This window comes from Papilio xuthus, unplaced genomic scaffold (assembly GCF_000836235.2).
Source record: "Papilio xuthus unplaced genomic scaffold, Pxut_1.1 DF828142.1, whole genome shotgun sequence".
NCBI classification, from domain to species: Eukaryota; Metazoa; Arthropoda; class Insecta; order Lepidoptera; family Papilionidae; genus Papilio; species Papilio xuthus.
In genome coordinates, this window is record NW_013530507.1 from 4,809,780 (window position 1) to 4,837,267 (window position 27,488).

At 34.0% G+C, this 27,488-nt stretch overlaps 5 protein-coding genes across 5 annotated transcripts in view; 3 read left to right on the forward strand and 2 right to left on the reverse strand.

Annotated features, from left to right (window-relative positions):
• Positions 1–5,543: 5,543 nt before the first annotated feature.
• The window catches only part of LOC106114178 (uncharacterized), a gene marked incomplete at its 3' end in the record, with an annotated part of 33,277 nt that continues 11,332 nt past the window's right edge, over positions 5,544–27,488 (forward strand). The window contains 7 exon segments of the mRNA NM_001312310.1: positions 5,544–5,916; positions 7,164–7,423; positions 7,752–7,988; positions 8,207–8,294; positions 9,750–10,212; positions 16,858–16,871; positions 24,629–24,650. Of these exon segments, the coding sequence (NP_001299239.1) occupies positions 5,616–5,916; positions 7,164–7,423; positions 7,752–7,988; positions 8,207–8,294; positions 9,750–9,784 (921 nt within the window). The 5' untranslated portion in view covers positions 5,544–5,615.
• Gcat (Glycine C-acetyltransferase) lies at positions 10,363–14,674 on the reverse strand. Its single transcript, XM_013307281.1, has 9 exons — positions 14,224–14,674; positions 13,457–13,617; positions 12,686–12,751; positions 12,487–12,588; positions 12,178–12,385; positions 11,770–11,950; positions 11,326–11,518; positions 10,917–11,094; positions 10,363–10,597 (listed from the first exon to the last, which is right to left on the reverse strand). The coding sequence occupies exons 1-9, from the start codon at positions 14,252–14,254 to the stop codon at positions 10,437–10,439; spliced, it is 1,281 nt and encodes a 426-aa protein (XP_013162735.1). The 5' UTR covers positions 14,255–14,674; the 3' UTR covers positions 10,363–10,436.
• LOC106114179 (alpha-amylase 2) lies at positions 14,986–18,121 on the reverse strand. The gene is made up of 9 exons (XM_013307280.1): positions 18,049–18,121; positions 17,442–17,609; positions 17,217–17,368; positions 16,706–16,886; positions 16,506–16,621; positions 15,900–16,407; positions 15,622–15,822; positions 15,211–15,372; positions 14,986–15,074 (listed from the first exon to the last, which is right to left on the reverse strand). Exons 1-9 carry the CDS (start codon positions 18,049–18,051, stop codon positions 15,063–15,065), a joined length of 1,503 nt encoding a protein of 500 aa, XP_013162734.1. The 5' UTR covers positions 18,052–18,121; the 3' UTR covers positions 14,986–15,062.
• Positions 19,018–23,728, forward strand: cv (twisted gastrulation BMP signaling modulator crossveinless). Its single transcript, XM_013307282.1, has 5 exons — positions 19,018–19,460; positions 19,755–19,964; positions 21,290–21,425; positions 21,898–21,966; positions 23,252–23,728. The coding sequence occupies exons 1-5, from the start codon at positions 19,259–19,261 to the stop codon at positions 23,358–23,360; spliced, it is 726 nt and encodes a 241-aa protein (XP_013162736.1). The 5' UTR covers positions 19,018–19,258; the 3' UTR covers positions 23,361–23,728.
• Hnf4 (Hepatocyte nuclear factor 4) overlaps positions 26,831–27,488 on the forward strand; it is a 30,742-nt gene continuing 30,084 nt past the window's right edge. The window contains exon 1 of the mRNA XM_013307284.1: positions 26,831–27,423. Within this exon, the coding sequence (XP_013162738.1) occupies positions 27,327–27,423 (97 nt within the window). The 5' untranslated portion in view covers positions 26,831–27,326. The remainder of the gene's footprint in view (positions 27,424–27,488) is intronic.

Here is a 27,488-nt window from a genome sequence, read left to right on the forward strand (position 1 = left end):
AGCCACCCTTTTTGCGCAGTTCATGGCCTCAAATTGCCTTACAAATTAACGTTTTGTAAAATTAATAATGAAAACACAAGTATCCCCTACACATGGATTTGAAATACAATTTTTAAAGTCAGAAAATGTTATCTTTTTTAGATTGTTTCGCAATCTGTTATTTGCTCTTTGGGCACAGATAAAGAAAAATCCTCATTTAATTTTCAAAAGATTTATTGTTTAGTGAATTTGTGATACTCTAAACATCCTGAAATTGAAGTGTAATTCATCAAAATGATAACATTTTTTTCATATTAAAATTTATGTTAATGCTCGGTCCATTCTACGTACATATTCATCCGTAAAAGAAAGCAATATTAGCGTGATAATTACATTCGTATGTGTGGATATTGATACATCTACTTTGTTTTGATATTTAAAACTATAACCTTTTACTTAACATATTTGTCTGATAAGTTTTTACACATGTACGGTAATAGAACAGTGTTCTTTAATTAATATTCCATATCGTAGTTGTAAGAGGCATGTGTGTGAATGAATACACAAAATGTCTTTGCCAGCTAAAGTTAATAAAGAAAACTTTCGACTTTTGGACCTTTCTAGTGATGAAGAATCGGAGGATTTGCAGTTAGAAATAATACCAAATAGAAAAAAGAAAATAACAAGGTTACCACTGTTTACCATTATTTATAAATACTGAATATAATCTTTTTATGTTGTGTTTGTACCTACAATTGAACCTGGATGAGCGAGAGCTTTCTCTCCCAACTTTTGTCTCATGGAGGTTGTGCATTGCGACCTGACAAGGCAATACATTTCTCACTTTTCCAAGTCCAACATTATGACATAAATATGTAGAATTTTCATTTTTAAATTCAATATTTAAATAGAACTAGCATATTAAGTATTTATACTTATCTTACAAACATGTAATTCCATTCCAGAAAAGAGAGAAATCGTACAGTACCACCCAAGGAACCAAATGTTGGTTCGGAAGTGCAATGTGCCTTAAAATGGGCTGTGCGAGGCACCCTCTTGTTGTGGCTTCTGATGCTAACATGGATTTGTGCAGCGCTTTATGACCAAGTGTCCATCATGAAGCTAGATATTGCAAAAGGTATGTAATGTATTTAAGTAATTGCTGTAAGTCAATATTAAAGTTTGTTAGAAACACTTCTTACATATATATATGTTAATGTAATTTAGACTGTAATTTTTCCAAACAATTTGAAATAGTTCACAAAAAATTTTCAAAGACACAGTTTGCATATTACCATTGTTGTGCATATTGTAATAAGCTGGACAAACTTATACTCTGATTGATTTTAACAGTGGTTGAGCCCGCTTTAACATCTTCATATGAATTGGCCCGGCTTACCCGGTGAAATACCACAACCACACATAAGACAGGCATGAAGTGGAAACAATTCCATTTGATGAGTGTGCATCCCGGAGGTCTAATTTAGTTCTCTTTCCCTTCCCACCCTTTTTCTTATAAGGAAAGGATGGGAAGCAGAGGTGGACTTTATGGATGAGGGGATGCATGGTAATATTTTATTTCTGTGCATCCTCTCCTCCGTCGATTAAAGGTAGGCAATGCATATGCAATTGCGTATGTCTATGGGCAACGGTCACTTCGGTGTTTCAGCGATTTCAGGTGGCCGCTTGCCCTTTTGCCACCTTGTGACATAAAAAAAAATTGAATCATAAAAGGGAGATTTTTAGGTGATCTGTAACCAGTACCACTAATATCCCCATACAACATTGTAACAGTCTGAACATATGGTCTGTGGCCTGTTGTGGCCTCACAGCACAGTTCGTTATTTAAATGACACATTGTGTTACATTGATATAAAACCTACATCAATACTAGGGAAACTAGTTTTCGTACAATTTCCATTACATAGCTAAAACTTAGTAAACTCAATAACTAGACCATAGTAGAACATGTACAAAAACTTCCAGTAAAACGCATTTGTTTTCAAACAATCTTACATTGTCTTTTTAAAGGCCATCTCAGTATATTTACATTCCTCTTTTTTCGAATTTAGAGTTCTCCCAGTATATTTTTAATTTGATGTAAGTACTTTTCATGTCATAAATAAATATTATAAAGATCATTATGACTATACGTAATATAAACAAACATTATTATCTCCCGCGCGTGACCATTTGCGGCAGCGCTACTATCAAGAAGTAAAAGTCGGTCTATATTCGTAGTCGCGACTGCCGTGTTGTGGCTTCACTCTTAAATAAAAAAATTCAGTAATGTAGTTGAATTTGAATCTCTTGTATGTCATCTAGAATCTCTATATCCGTGTTATCTGTGTACGCATGCGTCGTATAGTTCTTAGTGACGTCATCTTTAGTTCTAGCTCGATCCTCATAGGCCCTTGAGCTGCTGGTGATAATAACAATCCCTACTTACATATTATTGTTATTAAGTACAATTATATTTCAGTGTGATAGTGTTTACGTGAGTTGATGTAATAAAGTGTTTAATTGAGTGAGCTAAATGTTTTGCGACTTCGGAATTTTGCAATGCCATTAAAATTCAAAATGTGTTGCTTTTTTTATAATTTTATAAATTTTTATTGTTGGCCAGTATTATCTTTTAGTTTTTTTTAATGGTTCTATTTTTTATTGTGGTTTGATGGCTTTACGTTTCTTGTGGCGTGCCGCAGCTCGCACGCATGCGCACTCCTTCATTCACTGCGTACTGGGCCGTAGGTCGATAACGCCCCGTAGTTTAGTACATATAATAGGTCCCTTGTTAATATATCTTATCACTAATTCATACTAATGGTATAATATGACGCATACGTATAAGACATAACGTTTAGCCATTGCCATTTGTACTGTGTTGTAATTTTTTTAATTCTCAAAACATATTAATTTTTTACATAATGATGAAGAAATGCAATGTTTGTGAAATACGCTAAGTGTTTTGACTTTTATATTGGTTTTATATACAAAATGCCTTTGTTGTTACTAAACACATTCATTAAACCTAAAAGAAGTTTTTGAGATCTAGTTGTTGACCTATTAAAGTGTTAACGTCTACTTGGACTACCAGGAGGTTCATTATTCGCGTACATATTTTAATATTGATCATTTGAATGTTATTTTAAAAGAATTTATTAACTTGCAACTTTCCTTTAAAGTCTCGAAATATATTAAAACTGGTGACCTTTGGCGAATTGCATGCAAATTATACAATTACCTCGATCATCAAGGCGATTAATGTTACGTACGTTTTCCCTACATAGTTAAGATGTTATATTCTGACAAGAATAGCGTTCAAATTCACAATACGTTTGGGAAGTAAATCTTCACCGCTACGTGAGTCAGCCATTGTTCTCGGCACTAATATCATTGTCACACATATGGCATGCCTTTTTGCTATGGGGCATATATACGTTAGTCATCTTTCTTAGCAATTTGAACTAATGATTTACATTAAATGTAATGAAAGTAGTTAAAAATTGTATATCTCCTGGATTAGTAGCAGAGTTAGGATAGGGTCAGATGGGGCGACCGCCCAGGGCGCCGGGCATAAGAGGGCGCCGCAAGCTCCAGAGACGTTTAAAATAGGGCGCCTGTGGTGTCACCTAAGATACCCTATCTTTGAAAGATTTCCCCCGATACCAAAAAAGGGGTCGCTCAGGGCGCCGGTAATGCTATAACCGGACCTATCCTATATTGTATTAACCAGTCACCAGTTATCCAATTAAAAGTCGTAAGTTGGATAGTACTTTTTATAACTTATAATGCCTTACGACGGGTTCCATTTGTTACGTATTGCAACCTTATCAGTTTAGCGAACATTTGATAAAAGAATATTATTGTTACATGACTAACGACATAGGCCTCGTTTGTGCGTAGTAAATGCATGTTTTATAGAAATGCTCATATTTCTTTCATCGAATTTGTGTATGGTTAGTCGAGTTAAATGTTTTTGGTATTCATCAGTTTGTTTTAATTTACCTACAAGTCTACTGGGGTCTACGCCCTTGCCTTTTTTAATAGGACCGTATCCAAAAACTACTTTCCAATTTCATTAGGTCTTCACTTCAATGTGCTAGGCACCCAAAGTTTTTTTTATTTTTTTTTTATACAATTAAAACACGAATTCGTAAATGCTTTTAAACAATGAGTTTTTACCTCATTTATAATTAATTTTATTTATATTACCCGCTCGTGTGATGTTAACTTCCCAATTAAATTTTACATACTTAAATGGTCTTTCGTTAAAAATACAGTTTTAAAATAATGTTAAAACAGTAACTTGCTCGGTCGCTGTAAACTGGGATACACTGACCCACTTCACGTCCGAGATAAATTCAAAGGGTGTCTTATTTCTACGAGTTTGTAAAGCGCGACAATGTTGCTATTGTCAAACAGGAGAAAGGTTCATATTGCTGAAGATATTGTTAGCTTTAAACTAACGTTAGCGGATTAAACTGAAATTGTATCTCTTTTTTATTAACATGACATATTATTAGCGTTGTATAGTATTTTTCAAATATGTAGACGGCTCGGAATATCGTTCGAGTCGTTGTGCAGAGCACAATATTTAGTGTACCGGGTCATAAAGGGATCACAGCAAGCAGATGACCTTGTGCTGCCAAAATATTTGAAAATACTTTATACCTATTTTACTGTCCTAGTTTGTAGCAGTCTTTGTATCCCTTTGTTTTACTTTGAAAGTTACGTCATAATATCATGGTATTAAATACCTTTCAAGATAGTACCTTATTTTAAACATCTGATTTTTGTATTGCGCAATGAAAGGTGTTATTGCAGCTGCTGCACACCACAGACCAGGCAAATTTTTTTCTTATTAATTTAGGAAGTGAAATGTCTTTCCTTCTAAACGTAAATTTCAAGATCAAGGCTACCGAATCTATACGACCGGAGGTACAAAGTGTCAATGTCGACGAGTAAACGACCTTAATATAATGAACGGCTAATTTAACAACTGCGACTTAATTCACTCGACATCGTTTGTCACGTAAGCCATTGCGGGCTGTTTGGTCATTTTATGGCAATGATAGATTCATTTAGTGATATTACTCATTCTGCCCGTGACACTTTTACCTTAAAGGCAGAAAACGCAACTATTAATTACTAATATAAGGCACATATTTAATTATTTTATTGTATTTAAGCATATTATAGCTAAAGTTATTGATCATCTTCTGGAATTATAAATTCACGAATCCATTACTTGCATCTAGAATAGTATAAAGTTACTTTTCAAATTTAAATTAACTTTAACATTTTTAAACAAAGTTTTTAAACGATTCTTTTTTAAAGATATAAACATCGGAACAAAGTTAATAACACAAGCACGTGTGATAAATATTTCTTATTAATAGATCACAGCGCCTTGATAAAGTTTCTTTCACCCGCTTTGTCTAGAAGGCAGCACGGTCTGTCGCCTACCTGATTTCCTTACACGTCTGTACTGAGTACTGAGAAGTCGTACAGCCGCTCACTTGTTGTACAGTTGCTGTCTCGTGCGCTCGTGTCGATTCAAAGTGAGAGTGTGTGATAAGTGACAGTAGATACAGTGTGGTGCGGATGCGTTTACGGTAGCGTTTTAGTGCGGTATGGAGAGCGCGGTGCACGCGGCAGTGCCGCTGCGCGTCGGCAAGAAGATGCGAAAGAGGAGAGAACTAGACGCTCTGGTCGGTGGCGCCGGCTCTAGAGGAGGAAGGTTGTTGTCGGCTTCTAGTGATGAAGGGGAACCGTGGGGTAGAAGGAGCTCTAGAAGACGACGTTCGCGCCCTTTTCTCCGTCTCGCCGCGGCGCTTGCGCTGTGTGTATGCGTGGTGTCCGCGGCAACTGTGCTATGGTTGTTCGTTGATGTACGGCGGCAGATAGTCTCGCTTCGCATCGAAATGGACAGAGGTTCGTTTGTCGCGCGGATTTGAGTGTAGGCGTTTATCTGCTTTTATGCTTATCTTCGTTAGATCCGCCAGTGTCGTAATGTATTGCTATAATTATGAAAATAGCGTTTGTATGAGCACAATTCAAATAAATATTTGAATACATTAGGCAAGAAATAAAAACATTAAAAATACTAATACCGAATTAAAGATGAGATCATTGTTTGTCAATAACAAAACCCTTATGTGTGCAAAGTTCACTTCATATAATCAGGTACCGTGTGGCGAGCATAAGATGTCTTTCGTAACGCACGCTATCAAGACAAAATCGATATGTTATTTCTGCCATGATCTATTTAACTAGTGATAGTTTATCATGTCTGGCCGTCACTAAACAAACACTTAAATTGAAGGTGTGCCGACATTATTGACGATTGTATTTATCTTAATACATTCAGTAACAGATTGATATGAACACGTCTGTGATAATCAAATAACATTAGACTAGAAAATAGACTACCTGGACTAGACATCTGCATAACTTATAGTAATAAATTTTAAAAATTACTGTATACGAACCAAATGACACCTAGAGACAATATTTTAATAAAGTTTCTATTGTTTGGAGATTTGTTAATTAAGCAAACAATCGAAATGACGTCAAAAGAATTAAGTAGTTTTGTTAAAATGCAAGACTTTTTTGCATATTAACAATAGAAACAAAAAGTTTTATAGCTTAGTATAATATCTAATGATTAGGTCAAAAGATTAAATTATTATGTAGTTAATAGTAGAATAAGATATCTTATTAAAATTGTTAATATTTATAATAAAAGATTGGCAACTTTCTAGCTACCATTACTATAATACATTTAACTATCCTATAATTTATTTGTTCAGCTTTCACTTGTGACTTTGTTTATATATCACTTATGCGTGTCAAATTAACCTGTTTAGTATCACAGACGCATTTAAATACTAATTGATTTCAAGGTTAAATCTTAAATCTGCGTAGTGGTTCTGCAAGTTTATTGATACCGTATAAAAATGTTGGAAAACTCAAAATGTCTTACTTATTCTTTGTTGTATAATTTCAGCTTGAATAAGCAACTCTAACTACTTGATTTTTCAAGTATTTTTACTTTGACCAGAACAAAACAACGTACAATGATTTATAAACAAAACTAGTATTGTCATTTCTACGTAAGCCAATTAGTACAGTTGTAGATGTTAATTGAAATAGATGAGTTGAGGTTATATTTGTTTCAGTATCAACGAGCAGCGACAGCGTTGGTGATGCGCTACAGGTGTGCCACAGCGCCGCCAAGGAGTTGCGAGCGAACGCGACCAGCTTGCATGAGCGGCTGACGAGGCTGGAAGGAGAGCATGCTGAGCTGGCTCGGCGTGCGCAACAGACCGCCGTAGAACTGGCCTCAGTTGCCGACCAGTTAGCCGCCGCGCCCAAGCTAGCTGATACTCCGCGCCGACTTGCCGAGCTGCAGCGGACTGTCGGCGATATTGGCTCGCAGGTAACTAACTAACTAGTATCTTTGATATTATTCCGATGCCAGTAACATAATAAAAGTCGCAGTTGCACGGAGCGTCTTATACGACATTGTGCAAGGCGGAAGTGTTGGATGGTAGTTATCCTTCCGCTATTCAGGTCTCCTCTCTAATATATTGCAGTCATGATTTGCTTTAAGAACACTCCTTTCCATAATTTTGGTTACTTTTGGAAACTAATAAGATGAGTTTATACATCATTATTGCTATCTAGTATAGTGATAGCTATAAGTCCCAGTAAATGTTAAGTTAAGAAAAAAATATTTTTTTTGAACTGCGATCGTTTTGTTCCAGATAAATAGTTTCGAAGGCGCGTTAAACTCAGCTCGTAAATTAGCGTTGACGGCCACGACAGGTGTGGATGAGGTGAAAACCTCTCTACACCAGCTTGAGCTAAGAAGTAATGAGACCATTGCCAACGTCACCAGCAACACCAAAAAGGATGATGACCTCAAGGAACAAGTTGCTACACTCAATGCAACGCTCCTCAGCAAAGTCAATAACCTTGAATCGAGGATAGAGGAGTTTAATGTAAGTATCTACCATATCTTATTCGCTAGGAATAAATAAAATATTCTTCGTTCTACTACTTCTGTGTAGTATGCTACAATAGCTTAAAAGACATGTTTATTAAGGTTTTTTTTTTAATTAGTGTACTTTTTTTGCCAGTTGGCAATTCCAGTATACAGTTCCATCCTTAGAAAAATCTTTTGCGGCCGGTAGTTTTGAGATTTGTGTATCTATTACAGAAGCCAGTAAATACTTCGGTCCCGACTCCCACGTCTACATCTACGTCTACAACCAGTTCTACGAGCACCACCACAACTCAGACTCCAGGTAACGTGCTTTTCAACTTTATAGCGCCTTAACTTAAGGGTGCGTCCACATGTGGCTAAGTGCGCGCATGTTTTTGTACATTATCGATTCATGCGTAGCTAACGATCTGCGCATTCGCCAGATGTGCACGCACCCTTACATACCTCCACGAAATAAAGGAGACCTCTGGTTTCTGATTTAAAGGCATTTTGGTCATCGTAGAATGTCGAAATTCTTTTTGTATGCATATCATCTGTAAATAAAGTTTGTATTTGAGTGGCTTACTATATAATATACGATATTATATTTTAATAATATATAATGTCCGGTTAAAGCACTTAGTTAAATTCCACATCGTTAGGACAACAATATTTTATGTTAATTTTACTCTTTACATATTCAAATACTTGTGTTTTACGTATTTATTTTTGAATTGCGTCGTTATTAGTGATCGCCAAAAATAATTTTTCGTTTCAATAGTTGTGTTATGTTACTTTGTTTTTTTAATATATATTGTTCGTGTAGTTTTTACTTAAATAGTTTACTTGTTGACAGTCACATGATTCGCTTCGTCAGACATAGAGTTCGATGACGTTATAGTTATGTACTTGTACAGTGTACAAAAAATATTGAAAAATTGGGTCTAGGGATCAATCTTAAAAGACTAACATAGTGTACTATTTTTTGGCACGTTGTTAATTATAGCAACGCACTTGAATATGTCTAACACGAGTGACCGCGATGTATTGCATTCTAAGCAAGTCTGATTTTTTTTATGAAAGTAATAATCCGTCGTCTTAGTGGCCTGTATAAAGTATGCAATTCCAGTATTGTTTTTAAAGTATATTTATACTCTTTACTTACGAAAAATCATGATTTTTTAATCTTAAAAAATGCAGCTATTTGAAACAATTCCATCGTCGTTCGCAATAAATTATCTTAATAAAATAGTTGTTTATATGTGAATCAATGAAAGTAATGTTAAGGTCATATAAAGTGCATATAAAATTATTTTCCTGACGCTTATATCGTCAGGGTTTTTAATTGACCTTTGTTGAGGTCAACTTGTCTCGCTACAAATAACCCTTTTGTAGTCGATGAAACCATACTTCCTTAAGTAAATTGAAAAACACTAATCGAAACCGTGCTCTATTATTTATTCACCTTGAATTTTACACACAAATTATAGCGGATAAAGAAAAGTACGAAACTAATATTTTTTTTTTTATAAAAAAAATATTTTTTCCTAACATCGTGTTTTCCTTTAGGTATAAGAAATGCAAAATTGTTCAGGTCAGATTATAAACTCACGGGGCATTGCCGAAAGTTAATAAACTGTGGAATAAAATCGTTAAATTTAATATAATACGTTTTAAAAGTTTAATAGGTTTTTATCTCTTGATTTCATAACCTTTCAGAGATGTTCAGATAATGTCTGTCGCGTAGATTCTTATTCTATTTTCCTATCTTTTCCAGGGCCTCCGGTGAAACCGCCCATTTTACGACACTGAAAAGCAATATTCCGTATTGCAAACAAGTTTTAGTGATAATGATTGCTCACTATCTTGTCTCAAGTAACAGCAATACGTCCTCAAGACAATTTTATAAATAAGGCAAAAAATTATCGTTTAAAAAAATACCCTCCATGTTTTAGGCGTATTGAAATCTATAGAAAGGAACTTGTTAGTGATTGTGTAAATTTTGAAGCGAACGGAAAATAAGAAGGCATTTATTTAGATGTACTACATCGAAGTTTGTCAGTGTCGGAATATCAACGAGCTAACGACGAACTGGGGTAAACAGTGATAACTCGATTTGATACCATTGTAAATATTTATAATGACTTTACATAGTTTAATTTGGACATACGTGATGTTATAATGTGGTCACACTGAGTGTTATTGTCAGCAAATGTGTGAGTTACGAAAATAAATTATTGTTATATTTGTTGGTTTTATTATCTTCCTTATTTCTAACTTCGGACCAGCGACAAGTTTTATTTTTTTTATATTTGAAATACTGAGAGATTTTATAATCTTTTTTTTTGTTATATGTCGTGGGTATATAACATTCAAAATATTGATTTAATATGCATATGATTTTATTTACAGGATATTAACAGTTCAAATTATAATTTTCACGATACAGATAATAAAAAGTTGTCTATGATTTAACGATTCCGACGCTCCTAGCGACATCTGCAAACGCGTCTACAGCTTGCTTTATGTCTTGTGGCGTGTGCGCTGCGCTTATTTGAACTCTCACTCGAGCACCGCCTTTTGGTACCACTGGATAACTGAATGCCACCACGTAAATGCCACGCTCTGAAAATATAAAACAAATTTTACTTATGAATTTGGTTTAACGGAATTACTAAAAGGTAAATTGTTATAACAAATTTGCAGACAATATTTGTTTAAATACAATTATTAAGAAGTTAATGCAAGTCATTCTTAGGCAATGGATAATTTCCTTAGAAAATTGTTTTATTTAATATATATACTAATTGAACAAGAGGTAAGTTTGAATTCGAAGAATGAATTGCGATTTTCAATTATTTAGGAATTAATTATAAGAGACCGTAACTAAAAACAGGTGAGTTAAACTGTCGTTTCATCAAGCGATTTAAAAGGTATATCATACCGAGCATTCCAGTAGCTAGGTCGACGGCAAGCGGTGCCTCGCCGACCATAACTGGGCAGATGGGGTGGTCATCTCCAGCCACAGTCAGTCCAGCCGCTTGCAGCCCCGCGCGGAATGCACGCGTGTTCTCGCGCAGTCGCTGACGAAGCTCACCACTGTGCTCCACCAGATCTAGTGACTGAAATACGATATGTGTGAAATGGAGATATAATCAAGAGTTAAGTAAGTACTATAAATATTGGTTACTTAAATAACTTCAAATATTTTGGTTTGTTATGTATTTTAAAACATACGATGCGGTAAAAATATTTGAGATATGATAATAATTAACAAACTGCAATATTGCGTTGTCTTAAAGTTTTATTTTTTTTATTTCAAGTTAATATTCATATTTAATAAGCATTTTTACCTTCAACGAAGCGGCAACCACAGGCGGTGGTGGTGCGTTAGAGAACAGATAAGGACGAGACACGTTCCTGAGCAGAGTGACGAGCTCGCGCGGGCCCGTAGTGTACCCACCCGCCGCACCGCTCACAGCCTTGCCCAGCGTCGAGCAGATGATGTCCGCCGCGCCCATAACACCGCAGTACTCTTCTGTTCCCCTGGTACATGTCACAAATTATTACTGCCTCGCTCAGATTCCTTAATTGGTCTATAAGGGACACCCTTAGCTATTATGAGAGATAAAGTTACAAATTACATTTATAATTGGTTTACAAATTAATTCTGGGAAAAGTTCGGTTGTAAAAAAATCTAAGTAGGTATAGTATTTTTCTAGTCGAGTAGCGCGGTACACAGGGAAGCAGATTACCTTGAGCCAAGATATTTGAGAAGATTTATGTCAAGTATTTACCGTCCCGTATCGCCAAAGAAGCCGGTAGCGTGGCTGTCGTCGACGGCGAGTAGCGCTCGGTATTTATCTGCTAGATTGCGCAGACCCTTGATTGGTGCGACCGTTCCATCCATAGAAAATACGCCATCTGTCACTATCAGCTTTAGTCTCGCCTCGCTATGCGCTAACAGATGTTCCAGTTCTGTTTAACAAATTAAATATTTATTAATAAGTAAAATGCATTTTTAGCAATTCCATAATTTGGGAGTGAAGTATGAAGACGCCTTAGGCAAATATTTCGTTACACGACAGAGAAGAAAGACAAAGTAGGTAGAGAAAAAGAGACAGAACTACGGAGTATCTTTTCTATATTTCTTTTTGATCTTTGTCAGATCTTTTATGACAATAATATCTGAGATATATTCATACCATTGAGATCTCTGTGAGGGTACCGGAATTTCTGCGCTTTGCACAGACGAATACCGTCTATTATAGACGCATGGTTAAGCGCATCTGAGAATACGGCGTCCTCTGGTGTCAGCATCGACTCGAACAGACCCGCGTTCGCATCGAAACACGAGCCATAGAGTATAGTGTCCTCTCGACCGTGGAATTTAGAAAGACGTTCTTCTAATTCCTGTATACCAAATACAATAATTAGGATCAAGGTTAACGTCATGAACAATTAATTATACACATTAAGTTAATTAAAGTTAATCAAAAGTATTAATAAAGTACCTTATGTATAGTTTGTGTTCCGCAAATGAACCGTACAGAACTTAAGCCTGCGCCATAATTTTTTAATCCTTCCCGCGCTGCCTCTACTACTTCTGGATGATTCTGCAATAATAATTAAATTAAAAAATAGGTCATATAGTTGTAAGGGTTAAAAAATTATCATACATTTCAATATGATATTAATTGCGTAAGTACTTACAGAAAGTCCTAAGTAGTTATTGGCGCAGAAATTTAAAAACTGGCCTTCTGCTCCTTTTACTTTCACCTAAAATATATTTTAACGAAATTAAAAAAAAACAACATCTAATTTGATGTCATTAATTAACACGGTGGAAATCATTAAATCATAATATCCTGTGAAAATTAAATTTACAGACATAATGCAATGAGCAGGAAAATACGAAAACGAAAACAAGGTTACCCTCATTATACGAGGTTATACACAGGAAATTGATAAATTCGAGGATAAAATAAAATCTCATCTGGACCGAAGTTGATAAATAAAAACAAATACTAAGAGAATAACCAAAAACCTGTTTTGATATAGGTTTATTTTTATTTGGTCAATAATTTATCAGAATATAAACATCATATACTACACGAATATATACAAAATGTTCTCGTGTCTGTAGTTATAACGCCTACGCAAATCACCGAATGTAGCTCGATAAGAACTTTATAAGCGAAATTTTGTATGAGAACTAAAATAAACCAAAACTTATATAGACTTAACCTTTGAAACAAAAATTATACATAGAGTTAAAATTTGTGAAATTAGAATAATCGATAGACTAACTTGTGAATTTTAAATGTCCTTACTTACATTCTCAAGGTTTCACAAGGTGACTGCCTCTTGAGGTAAACATAAGATATGATAGATTGATAAGATAAACACCTAATTATTACCATGACGGTGAAACAAGTTAATTTCTTAGTTATTTTTTTTAAATATTTGTTACGTAAATAATACCTTAGTATCCTGAGGTGAGGTCAGTACTCTCTCGTGTTTCCAGGTCTTAGCTTTCTTTATCTCTTGCAATCTATCCTCCAATACTTCTCTCAGTCTAATCACACCCGCTCTATCCTTCTTCTTAAGCTCATGCAACTTACGGATTTGTTGGCCATTGAACACTGAAACCGTAAACAAAAATGTTCAAGAATGGTTTTTTATTCAATCGATATTTTAACCCTTTAACAGCTTCCTGATCGAGCCCTAGATGTGCTTCAAGTTCTCAATACATTCATTGACATATTATATTTGTCTTATTTGACCGCTAAATTACCTAACTTAACAAAAACATAGATCGGTGTAAAAACTGTTTCATGTTACATTTTAAACACGTTTTAAATATAGATGTTCATTGTACACTATTCATAAAGATAAGCATTTGCTTCAGAAAGTTGCTAATTTATGCAATAAGATAAACAAGTATCCTACTTCAATATCTTTGGTGTTAAAATGTAAATAGTATATAATATAATTAAAGGTTGTAAATAAATGAAAAATGAGTACATTTTATTTGTAATATTTGTATGAGTTAAGATTATGTGTACCTATACATTGTCGTCAAGGCTTTTCACTTCGCAAGAGCCTTAAGTTAACGACCTTAACCCATTAATAACGTAACATATATTTCGAATTAATGAACTGTTAAAATCGATTTACGAATAAACGGGAATAAAAAAAAATGTTGGCAGAAAGGTTAAAGCATCGTACCAATTATAAAAAAAAAATACCTGTGCGGAGGAGTTGTGAGCGCGCCGCCATAGCGTCGAATGGCGGGCTGGCGGGAGGCGCGCCGATGACGCTTCGATACTCCGTTGTTCAGAGGCGTTGGCGACCGGTTGGTACAGTTACCGGCAAAATTATCGAACAAGATCTTGGCTGCGCAGAAGCACATTTTAAGTCTAATTTCTTTGATTCTTTGAATAAGTAATTCCTCTTTAATAAATATCCATAATCACAAGATAAGAGATACATTTTGTTTGCATTATGTGCACAACACGTACTCTTTCACCATACCTCTACTGCATAAGTATTTTTCCGTCATCTGTACTGGCGCCTTTTGACTTTTAACTCTTAGTAGACCTGTTACACTGGTTTCAGATAACGTAGACGTAGTTAACACAAGGAAGGAATGAAACTGGAGCCTTACAAACATTTAAACTTTATGTTTGAAGTAAATAGTTACTATCTACTATTACATACTTTGTAAGAGTTATAAGAACACATAGTAGAATGAATATTTTCTTTTATTACTTGAAATACTTGTAGGTACTCTACATTTAAACTTTGTAAATGTTGAAATTAACATTAAAATATTGAAATTACGATGATATTAACAACTTTCGATTGACGATAATAATTAAAAAAAAAATAACTTTCTTAAGTATTCCTTGTGCATTATTGTTTATTTTACATTGGTAAAGTATAAGACGGAGATTAGTTAAATAACAACAATTACAAGTGTTATTTGGGGTAATAAAAGTATGTATTAATATTTAACCATTTTATTAATCAAACAAAGGCAAACCGTCGATTCCATTCGCCGCTTTTTAGAATTGTCATGGAAAAATCACAACCGGCTCTGCAAGAAACACAATTAAAATTAATGTTTACTTAATAGCTATCCAATATCAACGAAAAAGATATAGTAACGTGATTTGCTGATTTCATCGTATTTTGCTCAAACAAATCAACAATATTTTTTTTTCTTGACTTACCTCAGGACCAACATGTATGGCCAACATCATGTCATAATCATTTGCGCCAACGAAGATCTGTGCGAATCCATTGCTGCCAACAGTCACAGTCTTACCACGACAAGAGTTGTTCACCTTATCCCCAGATATCACATCACAGTATCTACCAGCGGGAAGACAAGTCTGAAATAATACCAAATTTGCTATGTAAGTACTTAATGTATTATTATTTCAGCTGTGTTATTTTTAGTTATTATTATAGTTATTTTTTTATCACAACTACTGCAAACAAATTTATTCGATGTCATTTTTTTATTTGCAGACTTTCGGTTATGCTAAAATCCAACTGCATGACTTTCTGGAAGCCTAGTAAGAAGAATCTACTCTAAACGATGGTAACATAGTTAAAAGTTTCGCATCTCGATAAAATACCTGTAAATTTTGATTAAGATCCCAAAGGTCGTTGTTGAAAGCAATAAATGCGTTTCCACCGCGGCAGAAGGCGATCTGATTGCTACCGTTGTCCCACCAATTAGTGAGGGCGGCGGAGGCTGCTGCGTTCCTGAACCCGACCATCGCGTAGATCTGCCTCCAACGATGTTGGCACACCCACCCATTACCGCACGTTCCATCCTGGACAAAATATTGATTACTAAAATAGAATAAAAACTTTTTAACTCTTTAAATTAACTTAAAATAACACTATTTACCGAATTAATTGCAGGAGAAATAATATTCCCGTTTCGGTCCATCGGTGGTCCAACTTCAGAGTCCCAGAAATCAAAGCTACTCATAATTTGGGGTTCACCGTACGGATGCGCAAGTAGGAAGGCGATCGCTCCTTTGTATGGGCGAGGTTCTTTATACGTCAAGATTCCACCTCCGCCGCCGTGCCCTCTTTCGTTGTCATGATTATCAATAAAGGTGAGAGAATCGCTGTGGGATAAAAGACCCCACTGTGGACCCCAGGTCGATAGCCATCGAAGTTGATTGTTTCTTCTGAACGCGTTACTAAGTTCCCTACCAGCTAGAAACTCGGTGACAGCTCCTAATGGAGTGTACTCATCTCTGCTAATAGCTTCGCCACCGTAATCTATTACTTCTTGATAAATGTAAGGTCGTGCATTTGCTGGGAACCCGTGTGCAGTGTTTAAATTCTTCAAACGATTGTAAATGATCCTTAAATCTTGAGGCCACATGTGTTTCGCTGCATCAATCCTTAACATATTGAATAAGTTTATACAAAATATTGTTGTTAAAGCTTTTTATAAAGATGTATTAAAAGGTGTAACATTATTTAAACAATAGCTTCTTACCTAAAGCCAGCTACGCCGTGGTCTATAAGTCTGTTCATGAAGTCAACAATTCTGTTTCTAACATGCTCGTCAGCCTGATTTAAATCTTTTAATCCGACAAGTTCACAATTACGGACCTTTAATTAAAAAAATATTGTTCAAATGCAAAGAAAAAAGTTTCGCATTTCTGTACCTAACAAGATTTTACACACTCAACTTACTCTCCACGCATTAGTCACATAATCCATGCCATCTATAACACAATGCGGCCAGTTAAAGTGCTCTCTCCTGTAGGGCACCGCTGGGTAGTACCAGTCCCGGTATGAAGCTGTGTTACCCGCAGTACCGTAGTTCTCCGGAGGCTCGCCTGTCATGTGATTTATTACTGCGTCCACATAAATCCTACATCAGAAGTCGAAGTATTAGTGACATATATGTATATACACATAAAAGTTGTGATAGAAGCCGCCCCTCTTTTGTCCACAGTTGTAAAAGATCTCATCAATTCTTATGTGTGTTTAAGCTTTCATTTTTGTAAAAATATTTAATAATGGGTTAAAGAGGTCGTAATGGAAATGTCACTAAAAGATATAAAAGTAATCACGGAAATCTTACTTCTTACTAATATCATAAATGCGAATGTACAACAGTACGTAGGCCACTAATTACGTTTTATTTTTCATTCAGTGTGAACGGAGTAACGGGCGACAGCTAGCAAGAGAAAAAATTGACCTGACACCAGCGGCATTGCAGCGACGGACCATGTCGGCGAATTGACGCTCATCGCCTGATCGTGTCACCAGTGCATAGGAAATAGGCTGGTATCTCTCCCACCATGGTCGATTGTACGTCCATAACACCACATTCTCATTTGGAGGTGATATCTAGTAGACGATATAACGTAAGAATTGGTAATAAAAACTCAGATTTTACTTATGGAATGTTTCTAAATGTTACCTGTATACCGCCGTATCCCTTTGGCCCCAAGAATCTTTCGCATTCGTTTGCTATGTCGGTCCATTTCCATTCAAATAAATGGACGTTAACAGACCTGCGAGGAGCATAGTAGGGGTTCTTGTAAGCCCTGACTACAGTTAGTAGCAGTAGTCCAGCTAATAGCTTCCACTATAAACAAAAAATTCATACCTTGTATGAAATTATTAAAAAAAACCCTATAGATATGGCCAATCATGCAGAATCATACAAAAGACTCAACGTACAACCTTTTTTATAAACCTACGACTACGATTTATCAAGAATAATGGCAAGAACAGCGTCCGTTTTATTATGACTTTAATTTGTGATTGAAACTATTATGCCCGGCAATGGAGCTTAGTAACTGCTATATACACAATCGTATTGATAATACATGTTGCTAAGCCAAGCTTGACGTAAATACAAATAGGAAAGACAAGTGCAAGAGTTTTACGCATAGGAATTGGATTTCCAGAATTCTACTACTGTATTACCTCCTACAAAATATTGAGGTCTTCTTCTCCGCTAATGAAGATAGATTAATTAAAAACGAGATTTTGTATATTTACATTAGATACGACTTACTTACCATTATACAATAACAACACTGTACTGAACAGAATCTTATCTCATGATAATGCAGACCACCAACTTTTTAATAATCGCTTGATAGTTTATCTTTATTATGTTAATTTGTTTTTGATTTTATAAAACTAATTTAACTACTTATATGGAAATGTAAATAAAACTTAGAGTCTTCATTACTTCTCTTTAAACTGACTTATATTTTAATTACGAATGTTTGGATGTATGGACAGATGTTTGTTGGATACCTTCCAAAAAACATCTATCTCCGGAAAGGCTGCATCTTGATGTGGTATTGATATAGAACACAGGTTACATGGTATAACAGAATATTGTCAGAAGTCTAGCGTCTACGATGCATTGCAGCGCCATCTCGCTCTATCTTAGTCAATTTGCATTGCTGAAACATCCAAAAATATGTTGTCACCTCAGAGAAAACAATCTTTCTTTTTGTATTAATGTTTCGAAGGTGAGAAAGATTAGGGACTATACAATGACGGTTTAGCTCTACCAGCGCCCATGGTAAAATTACAATTTTTTATGTCTTTGGAGGGGTTTATTCGCAGACCTGTGGCGCCCAGCACCCTTAGGCGGTCGCTCAACCCCGATCTATCCTAATGCAGCCATGGGGCTAAGCGTTTTATCCTGACTATGTCAAACTGAATGTCTTCTGTGTAAAAGTGAGTCAAACTTTAAATACACAGAAAATGAGGATTAGACAATGACCAATTTCCTGTGTTGAACTTTTGTAAACCAACTCACTGGACGACGATTTGTATTTTTTATTAGCTGTCTGACCGAGAAAATGTTGGTAGCTTTGCCAATTAAATTGAAAGTTCGTTTAGTTTATATTGGTAGTTTTTGGTAAAATGTTTAATTTACATGCGGTAACACTGAAACATACAAGTTCGAGTTGAATGAGTTGACTTCATTTTCATTCACTTCACTTGTCACTTCATCTTAATTTCATTCATTTTAAGTTGTTTAAGCAAAGAACACGTAAAAAACTTTAAACACTGCGTCTGCCTAATTCCTTAGTTGTTTAAGTCAAAAAGTTTAGTTATGTGGTGGAATTAATTAATAGAATTTAAATCCATAGGAGTTGTTTCTTTTGTAAATTACTTTAATTGTTATTCTACTGGGTTTGAAATATTAGAAAACAAATAATATACATTCTGTTTATTTTCCTATTTTGAGTGTGTTTTTCACTGACCATGGCTAATAAAATCTACTTCGTTTTTGCGGTCATATGTATTGTGCCAATAATATACGCTTGTAATGAAGCAATATGTGCAAGTGTTGTGTCCAAATGCATGCTCACCCAATCCTGCAAATGTGATCTAAAGGACTGTTCATGTTGCAAGGATTGTTTTAACTGCCTTAGCTACTTATATAGTGAATGTTGCAGTTGCGTTGGTAAGTTGATACTTTAATTTTTATTTATAAGAATAGTGGAGCCAAGCTCAGTAGACTATCACGAAGACATTTATTTGACCAGACCAAGACCCACTCTTGGCTGTAGTGCCTCTTATGTTGAGTAACTCCCTACACACTCTCAACTATAAAATTTTGTTCTAAGAAGCCTTCTTTCCATTTATACTTCTTAAAATGCAATTTTAATGGGAATGAATATTATGTAGACCCTTATTGTTAAATAGAAATGTAACCGGATGATTTTAGTAAATATTTAAACAAATGATATCTTTACAGATATGTGTCCGAAGCCTAATGACACACAGACAGAGCTATCAAAGTCATCTCATGTAGAAGAACTGACCGATGGAGTGCCGGGACTATTTGCAGCTTTGACAAGTGAGCCTGACCCTCAGCAAAGGTGGCTGTCTATTACATACCCAGTGGATATTGACCTCTCCGCATATAGACCTGGAAACCCTGAAAGACAAGTGGTGTATCATTTACGTAAGTTCCTTTAATTTTAAATGTCTATAAAAAATATTCAGAGATTCATGGACAAAAAAACTTTTGGGACTTGACAACATAGACAATACAGAGCAATAAATAACAGAAATAGTAAAAAAAAACCTGAAAGAAGTATTATTAATTTAATTCTATTTATTATATATCAATCATTATAGAAATATAAAATGTTAAAGACCATTTAAATAAAACAAAACGTTGTCCTCTATAACTTTGATAGTTAATAGTGGGTATTGTGTATGAATAATTATTGTATATGTATGTAAATCACAAAGGAATTTTCAGAATAGAACCCACAGGCAATCTGGAATTGATACCATAGTATTAATATTTTTCTGTGGATCTTAGTAAAAATGGTAAATTAAACTTAGAATGTAAAAGATTTACCTAACCATAATCCAGTTTTAAGCATTGAGTGATCAGAAAAGGTTTATTGATATTTTCTAGGGTTACTTGTTTTTCATATTAGCAGTTGCCTGCGACTCTGCCCGCAAAGAATATAAAAGCATGTTAAACTAAAAAATAGCTTAAGTTAGTCCCCCACTCATAAGCCACCAGTTAGAACAAAGATTTGTATACAGACTGACAGAAACCTTTATAAAATAGATTTTCGTTAAAAGCAAACCAAAACATCGTTTTCTCGAAATATGATTATTCAATATTACATACAAACATTCCCTTTTTTTATTGTATTAATATAAATTCTGACTGACTTAAGCTCCCCGGTAGTTATAAGGTTCCAGGTAAATAACAATAAAAAACTATGGCGCCTACTTTGTGAGTCACTGGTAGGAATGCTAATCTCCCATCTACCTGACAAGCGTCGCTTCCTTTGATGATACTATTGTCTTAATTTTTAGATATTCATTTGTTTAACACCATAACGGTGTTTTAATCGTATTTTTTTTGATGTTTCCGAATAATATCTGCTTAACAAATATAGTTATTCTGTGGTTTAAAAAGTTTCGTACAACAAAAGTAAAACGGGTATGGTTCGTAAATTTGGATTCAGCATTTTTCTAAGAAATGTATTATAATCCCTCTTTTATTCGTAACTGCCCATTTAACAAGGATAATGATTTTCAAGAATATGTACATAAAGCTTTTTAAACCAGTAAGTACGCGCCAATATTTATCAAAAATCGAAACTAACTTTAACAAATAAAATGCGTAAAAATTAATTTTTGAACTAAACAATAACTAATTGGAACAAAAGTTGTTACATAGCGCGCATAATCCACACACAGATAATGACACAAGTTGATATACATGTTGTTACACATGTTTTGTATGCGTTTATTTCACAGAGAGTGTAGAACAAGAGCCAGAGCCGGTGAGCCGTGACGTGGTGACATTCAACTGTACCGTAGCTTATATGTCGCAGTGCATGTCTTGTGACAAATGCCGCGCCTCCTGCCGTTCCATGGGCTCCAATAGTTTCAGGTTACATACACACAAATTAAATAGTTAATAAGAGAACGCTTAGTGTAGGTTCTATGGAAAGTCTGCATAAAGTTACTGTTTATGCGATTAAAAGATTCGACTTTTATCACAACAATCTTGTAGGATTTAGTCTTGTATCTATACCAAACATAATTCCTGGTTAAAGATAAATAGCCTAATGTTTAGAATTTAAATTCGTCCCTTATCTTTATAATAAAACTAGCGGTGGCCCGCGTCTCGTTTCGCGTCCAATTAAAAAAAAAGCATAATTAGTAGCCTATGTGTTCTTCTAGAATATGTTCTATATGTATGCCATATTTCATCGAGATCCGTTCAGCCGTTCTGGAGATATTTTCAAACATCCATACATTCATATAAACTTTCGCATACATAAGAGTAAGGATAAAAAAAAACTTGAAATGTTCTAATATAGTAAAAACTATTATATTCATATGTAGGATAATATTTCCAGATGGTTCCACGACGGTTGTTGCGAGTGCATCGGTGAGAAGTGCCTGTACTACGGAATCAATGAGAGCAGGTAAACACGCCGAGTGATGTTAACCGCACACTGACTCACGTACAGATTTAAATAGATTGCCTTAATGCGAACGCGATACGCATTTGAAGTTATTCGCATAAGATCAACATTTGTTTTTAATTTGAAAATGTTTGTAGAATATTGGAAACTTGCTTTTGCCGTTGACTCCTTGACTTGACCGTAGCCTATGTATATTACCAGACTACGTCATACATCTGTGCCAAATTTCATTGAGATCTATGCAGTCGTTCTGAAGATAGCTTTATACAAGCATATATACAGACATTAACAAATTTATAATATTAGTTTGACATTTATTTTATCGTTGATTTTTTAAACCTAAAATCCCTGTATAAAACATATTGTTATCTCTGTTTTGTCAAAGATTAGACGGATAAGGTTAAAACATGATCGTCTTGTTTTATACAGGGGATTTTGGTTTCAGAAACCAACGCAACGCAACAACTCCATAATATGAGTATTTGAACAAAGCTTTTGCCATTTGCTAAGATGAAAAGTGCTTTTTGCGACGTAAATTGTGGTGCTTTTCCGTCGGAAGTGAATAATCATTATACTAAATGTTGAATTAAATGATACGGCTTGCTGGCTCTAGCACACCTGTCCACCGAGGCCGTCATTATCATATAGATTTGTGCAAATAATATTGGATATCAAGTTACTGTCAGGTGTTGCTCATAAATTATAAAATTTAATTATCATTCATTTTGACGGTTGCTAAATGGTGATTAACTGACGATTATTATATAAATAATATTTTGGATCAAATTCTCTGCTGTAAACATATGTTTTTTTTTTACGAAATGTCTTGTAATTTGAGTATAATATGGTCCATGTACTAGGTCCATAACATCAAGACGTAAAGAAGACGAGATCATTTCTGACTTATCTTAGCTTTCTGAGATGAAAATCTCTGTAAAACATATGATCATCTCTCTCATTATCTTTAACAAAATAGAGATAACAATATGTTTTAAACGGGGATTTTGGTCTCAGAAACCCACGTGAATAAAGCTAATTTTAAATTACTTTCAGAAATAAACTTCCTCTCATTTACTATCATCCAGCTATCCAAGATATAAAATTTCACTTCAATTTATTTCCTATATTACTGATACACATAACACAAAATTCAGCCGATTAGTCTAAAGCTTATAAGTAAACAGTCATAAATTAGTATCTTTGTAAAATGTCATAATAATATTGCATATACGAATAAAAAAAAACTTTTTTGTCTATTGATTAAAATACATATAAAAAATTCCAGATGTTTGTCCTGTCCTGGTGGTAAGGAGACTACTGTGAACACATTAGACGAAGACCTGAGTTACGATGACCTGGATTACGGAGAAGATGTAGATGCACAATCTGTTTAGTAATATTTATTAATTTTAAGTTATATTTTTATGATATTTTCTTAGCCATGATTTTAAAATTGTCTTAGTTTTAAGTAATGTATTTTAAAATGGTAATTATTTTTACACTTGCTTATAAAAAAGCATACGATATACTCATGTTATTCTATTATTTTTAGATTTTTAGTTAATTTCTTCAATGACAATGTACTCGAATTTAATAAACACGTTAGCTGCCATGTCGGACTATATTGACAAACTAATGTTTCAATCAGGCCTTGTGGGACTACGTGTCGGACAAGCCATACAGCGAGTCAATTTATTTTCGTATTTCGAAAAATCATTCTGGCAGCTAACGTGTTAATAATGAAAAAAAGTTTATTAATAACTCTATTTTAATATAGAAGAACAAAAAAACTACATGACAATTATTTTTTGATTAAATACTTATTTTTGCCATTTTTCAGCTTTAAAATATCTCTCAGTTTTATGTATATTTTTTTTAATAATTATCTTTTTGGCAAAAGTATTAAGCAAATGTGATGTTAAATGATCTGCTTATATTATTGTATTTCTTATCCGTCCAATATAATTTTAGAATAAGTAAAAATTTTATATCGAAATTTGTAATCTGCTATTATTATAATAAACATGTCAAAATTTTGTAAAAAAAAGGCTGTACGGCTTAGTTCCTTTGCCTGCTCTCTCGAGCCAACAATAAAAACAATCTGTAAAAAAAAGTATGTTTTACAATCACAGTACATTTTTCAAATAACAAATTTTCAACTAATAATGATTAATTTTAATAATTAAATAATAACTTTCTAATATAAGGAATTAAGCTTAACACTGCATTTTCTTGTGTAACCGTGGGTTTCTGAGACCAAAAACTCTGTATTAATCTGTCGTTATCTTTGAGCAAACAGAAATAACATTGTGTTTAAACGGATATTTTGGTCTTAGAATCCCACAGTGAGTTTTAAAAAATAAAAGTTGTATTACAGTGCCATCTTACGGAAGCTTAAGGTACCTGCGCATAAAATTCTTTGAAAAAATATTTTTATTTTCTGTAAGAGACCGCAAAATAGTACTGGGAATCATTACAATTACAAAAAAATTATGATTTTAATGAGATATTCATGAATAATATTATTTTATTTACTATATTTATTAATCCTCTTTTGTATTTACCCGTTTAAGACTATTTATAGCCGACTTCATTATTATTTTTCTTAGTTAAAAAAAAATAATATAAAATATTATTATAATAGTTAGTTAATTTCAAAAAATGTTTTGTATACTTTTCTAAAAGTCTCGGAAGTGCCAAATTCGTTGCTTGTACAAAATATTATGCCATTATATTTTAAGATTTTAGTTTTTAACTTAAGAAGAGACCTAGGTTAGATTCTTTTCGTAAAAAAAAAGTCAACACAAAACTTTTCTTCGTGTAAGTCGTATGTCTTTTGCTTTACTCATAAAAATATAAAAAAAAGAAAGCAATTCGTGAAAAAATGTCCATTTTTTTTCTTTTCCACGACCATACAGAAACAGCCGTGAAGTGGAAGCAATTCCGCGTTTCGTCTGATGAGTGTGCGTCCCGGAGGCCTCTTTCCTTTCCTACCCTTTTTCTCTAATAAGGAAAGGATGGGAAGTGTAAGTGGACATTCCGGATGAGAGGATGCATGGAATGGAAAAATGTTTTCTTTCTGTGCATCCTCTCCTCCGCCGATTAAAGGTAGGCAACGCATATGTAATTTCATATGTCTACGGGCAATGGTCACTGCGCTATTTCAGCGATTTCAGGTGGCCGCTCGCTCATTTGCCACCTTATGATATAAAAAAAACGTTTAAGTATTTTATGATTATATTTAAGTATAGTTCATATATTGAAATGAATTATAATATAATAATTCGCCATAAAATTACTGTGCCTTATGAACAACAATAATGTTTTACAATTTATATTATAATTAATTATTTTATAAAATTAAATATACATCTACTTTATAAAGTAAACTGTTTTATTTTATATATTTTTTAAATTTATAAATATCACACACACTTATGTGTATTCTCATAGTTTGTACGACAGAGGGCGTAAAAGTAAAAATTATGAAATAATAAGTAAAAAGAAAAACTTGCAGTTTAAAAGTAGAATTTATAATATTTTATTTCTTCAAAAAAAATCCTTAATTAAGGAATTAACAAGGTGGTCAATTCATGGTGGAAGAGATTATTAATAAATTTACAAGAAATTATATTTCAATTTGACAATTGGTTTTGTCACATTAACCCAAAACCACAGAGTAGATATAATAAACTTATGTTTTTTTGCCAAAACATATATTCTTTGTTAAAAGTAGATAATAATCTCGATTTCTATAGAAGACAAAAAACAAATTATTACTTTCATCCGAAAATTTAGCTTGATTGGAACATTACATTACTTAACATATTAAAATGGCGGCGTTTGTCCAACTCTTTGATTATTTAAAGCGCATTTGAATGTAATGTCTTTGACCGGCACAAGCTACTTGTCCTGCTTTGCATTGATTTAATTAACAGAGTCAATTAAAACATCGGCGTAATGTTAAATACATTGTTAAAGAAAAAGAAGTTCCATAGACAAAAAAATCATGTAGTCAGGATAAAAACTAAAAAAGTATAATTTGTAAAGTACTGTAGCCTCATCTAAGGCAGATTTAAAAAATGTATATATTTAATTTAAATCAGGACAAAGTATTTCATACTGGTTGAAATTAAAATAAAAACTAGACTTTAAAAAAATTTGAGGTTATCAATTCGTCTATATTTTTTCTCATCACAGAGTCATAGTACATTTGCAACATCTTTAATGCTTTAGGCGGCGATTTATAAATCGAAATGTTGAGTAATCGCTTACTTCTTTCCCAATTCAACGAAATTAAATATTAACCTTTGATTTATCTTCACAAACAACCTTCGTAATCACTTTATTATCGATCATTAGGGGGTTACGTTGACAACATATCGTATTAATGTTAAAGGATATTTTACAGATAAGATTATTACAGAAATTTTTATCTAAGTATTAAGTGGCAACGGTCAAACTATAAATTTTTTAATACCTTTGATATGTTATCTCACAAAGTTAGTAAATTCTATCACTTTGATATGAACATTTATATACCTAAACTTTCTTTAATCCTACTATATGATTACAAATAAAAAGCTGTGAAAAAGAATTATGACTGTGTAAAAATTAATAATTACTCAATTAAAATAGTACAAAATAATATCCAACAAGCAATAAATTTTATCTAGATTTGTATAAACATATTTAAGATCAGAGATTGTAGAGTCGGGCAGAATGGTCAGTAAATATGCAGAATGACGGTAGGTAAACAATAAGCTATACCGAAGTGTATTTATAACTTTAGTCATATTTTTTAGAACTCGATCAATGCGCACATAATAAATGATAATACTGGTTAGTTACGTACAGTGTGATATAGCGCACACTGACAGTTAAACTGCATATTTAATTCCATAATTATTTATAGTGAGCACGGCTCAGCTGTGCCCTCGCGGTCGTTGGCTGAATAAACGCGCGACAGCCCTGCGCGCGCGCTGTCGTTTCTGCGCGGGCCGCGAGACGCGAGTCATCTAGCGCCAACCTACGTTACTACACCGCGCTGTTTTCACTAATTACTACGTTCCACGCGGGAACTTGTTACCGGCCTCGATGACTTGTTTACGCCGTTTCCTATGTTCGCTGTGCAATCACGACATCGTCATTTGACTTTTCAAAAAGCAATAAAAAAAACAACGAAATAAGATTTACGTTTTAAAGTATTTCCATCTGTGATTTGCAAGTGTGTGGTTTTTGGTTTAAAACAGATTAATTTTCGTGTTCAGATAGTTTTAAATTATGATTCGAAGATAAATTATTTGTTTTGGAATTGTTTTTTAAATTTGAACTTGAAGCAGTTTGGAATAAGAGTGAAAATGAGGAGCGACTTGTTGACGCCAAGCGAATTGGAGGGGACGGATTACCTCCTCTCCTCCACGATGAGGCTGGAGGACAGCTTTCTGCAAATACTAGGTAAGTGCTCGCTGTGACTACACTGATACACAGCACATTAACTAAATAAATAAACCAATGCAAAA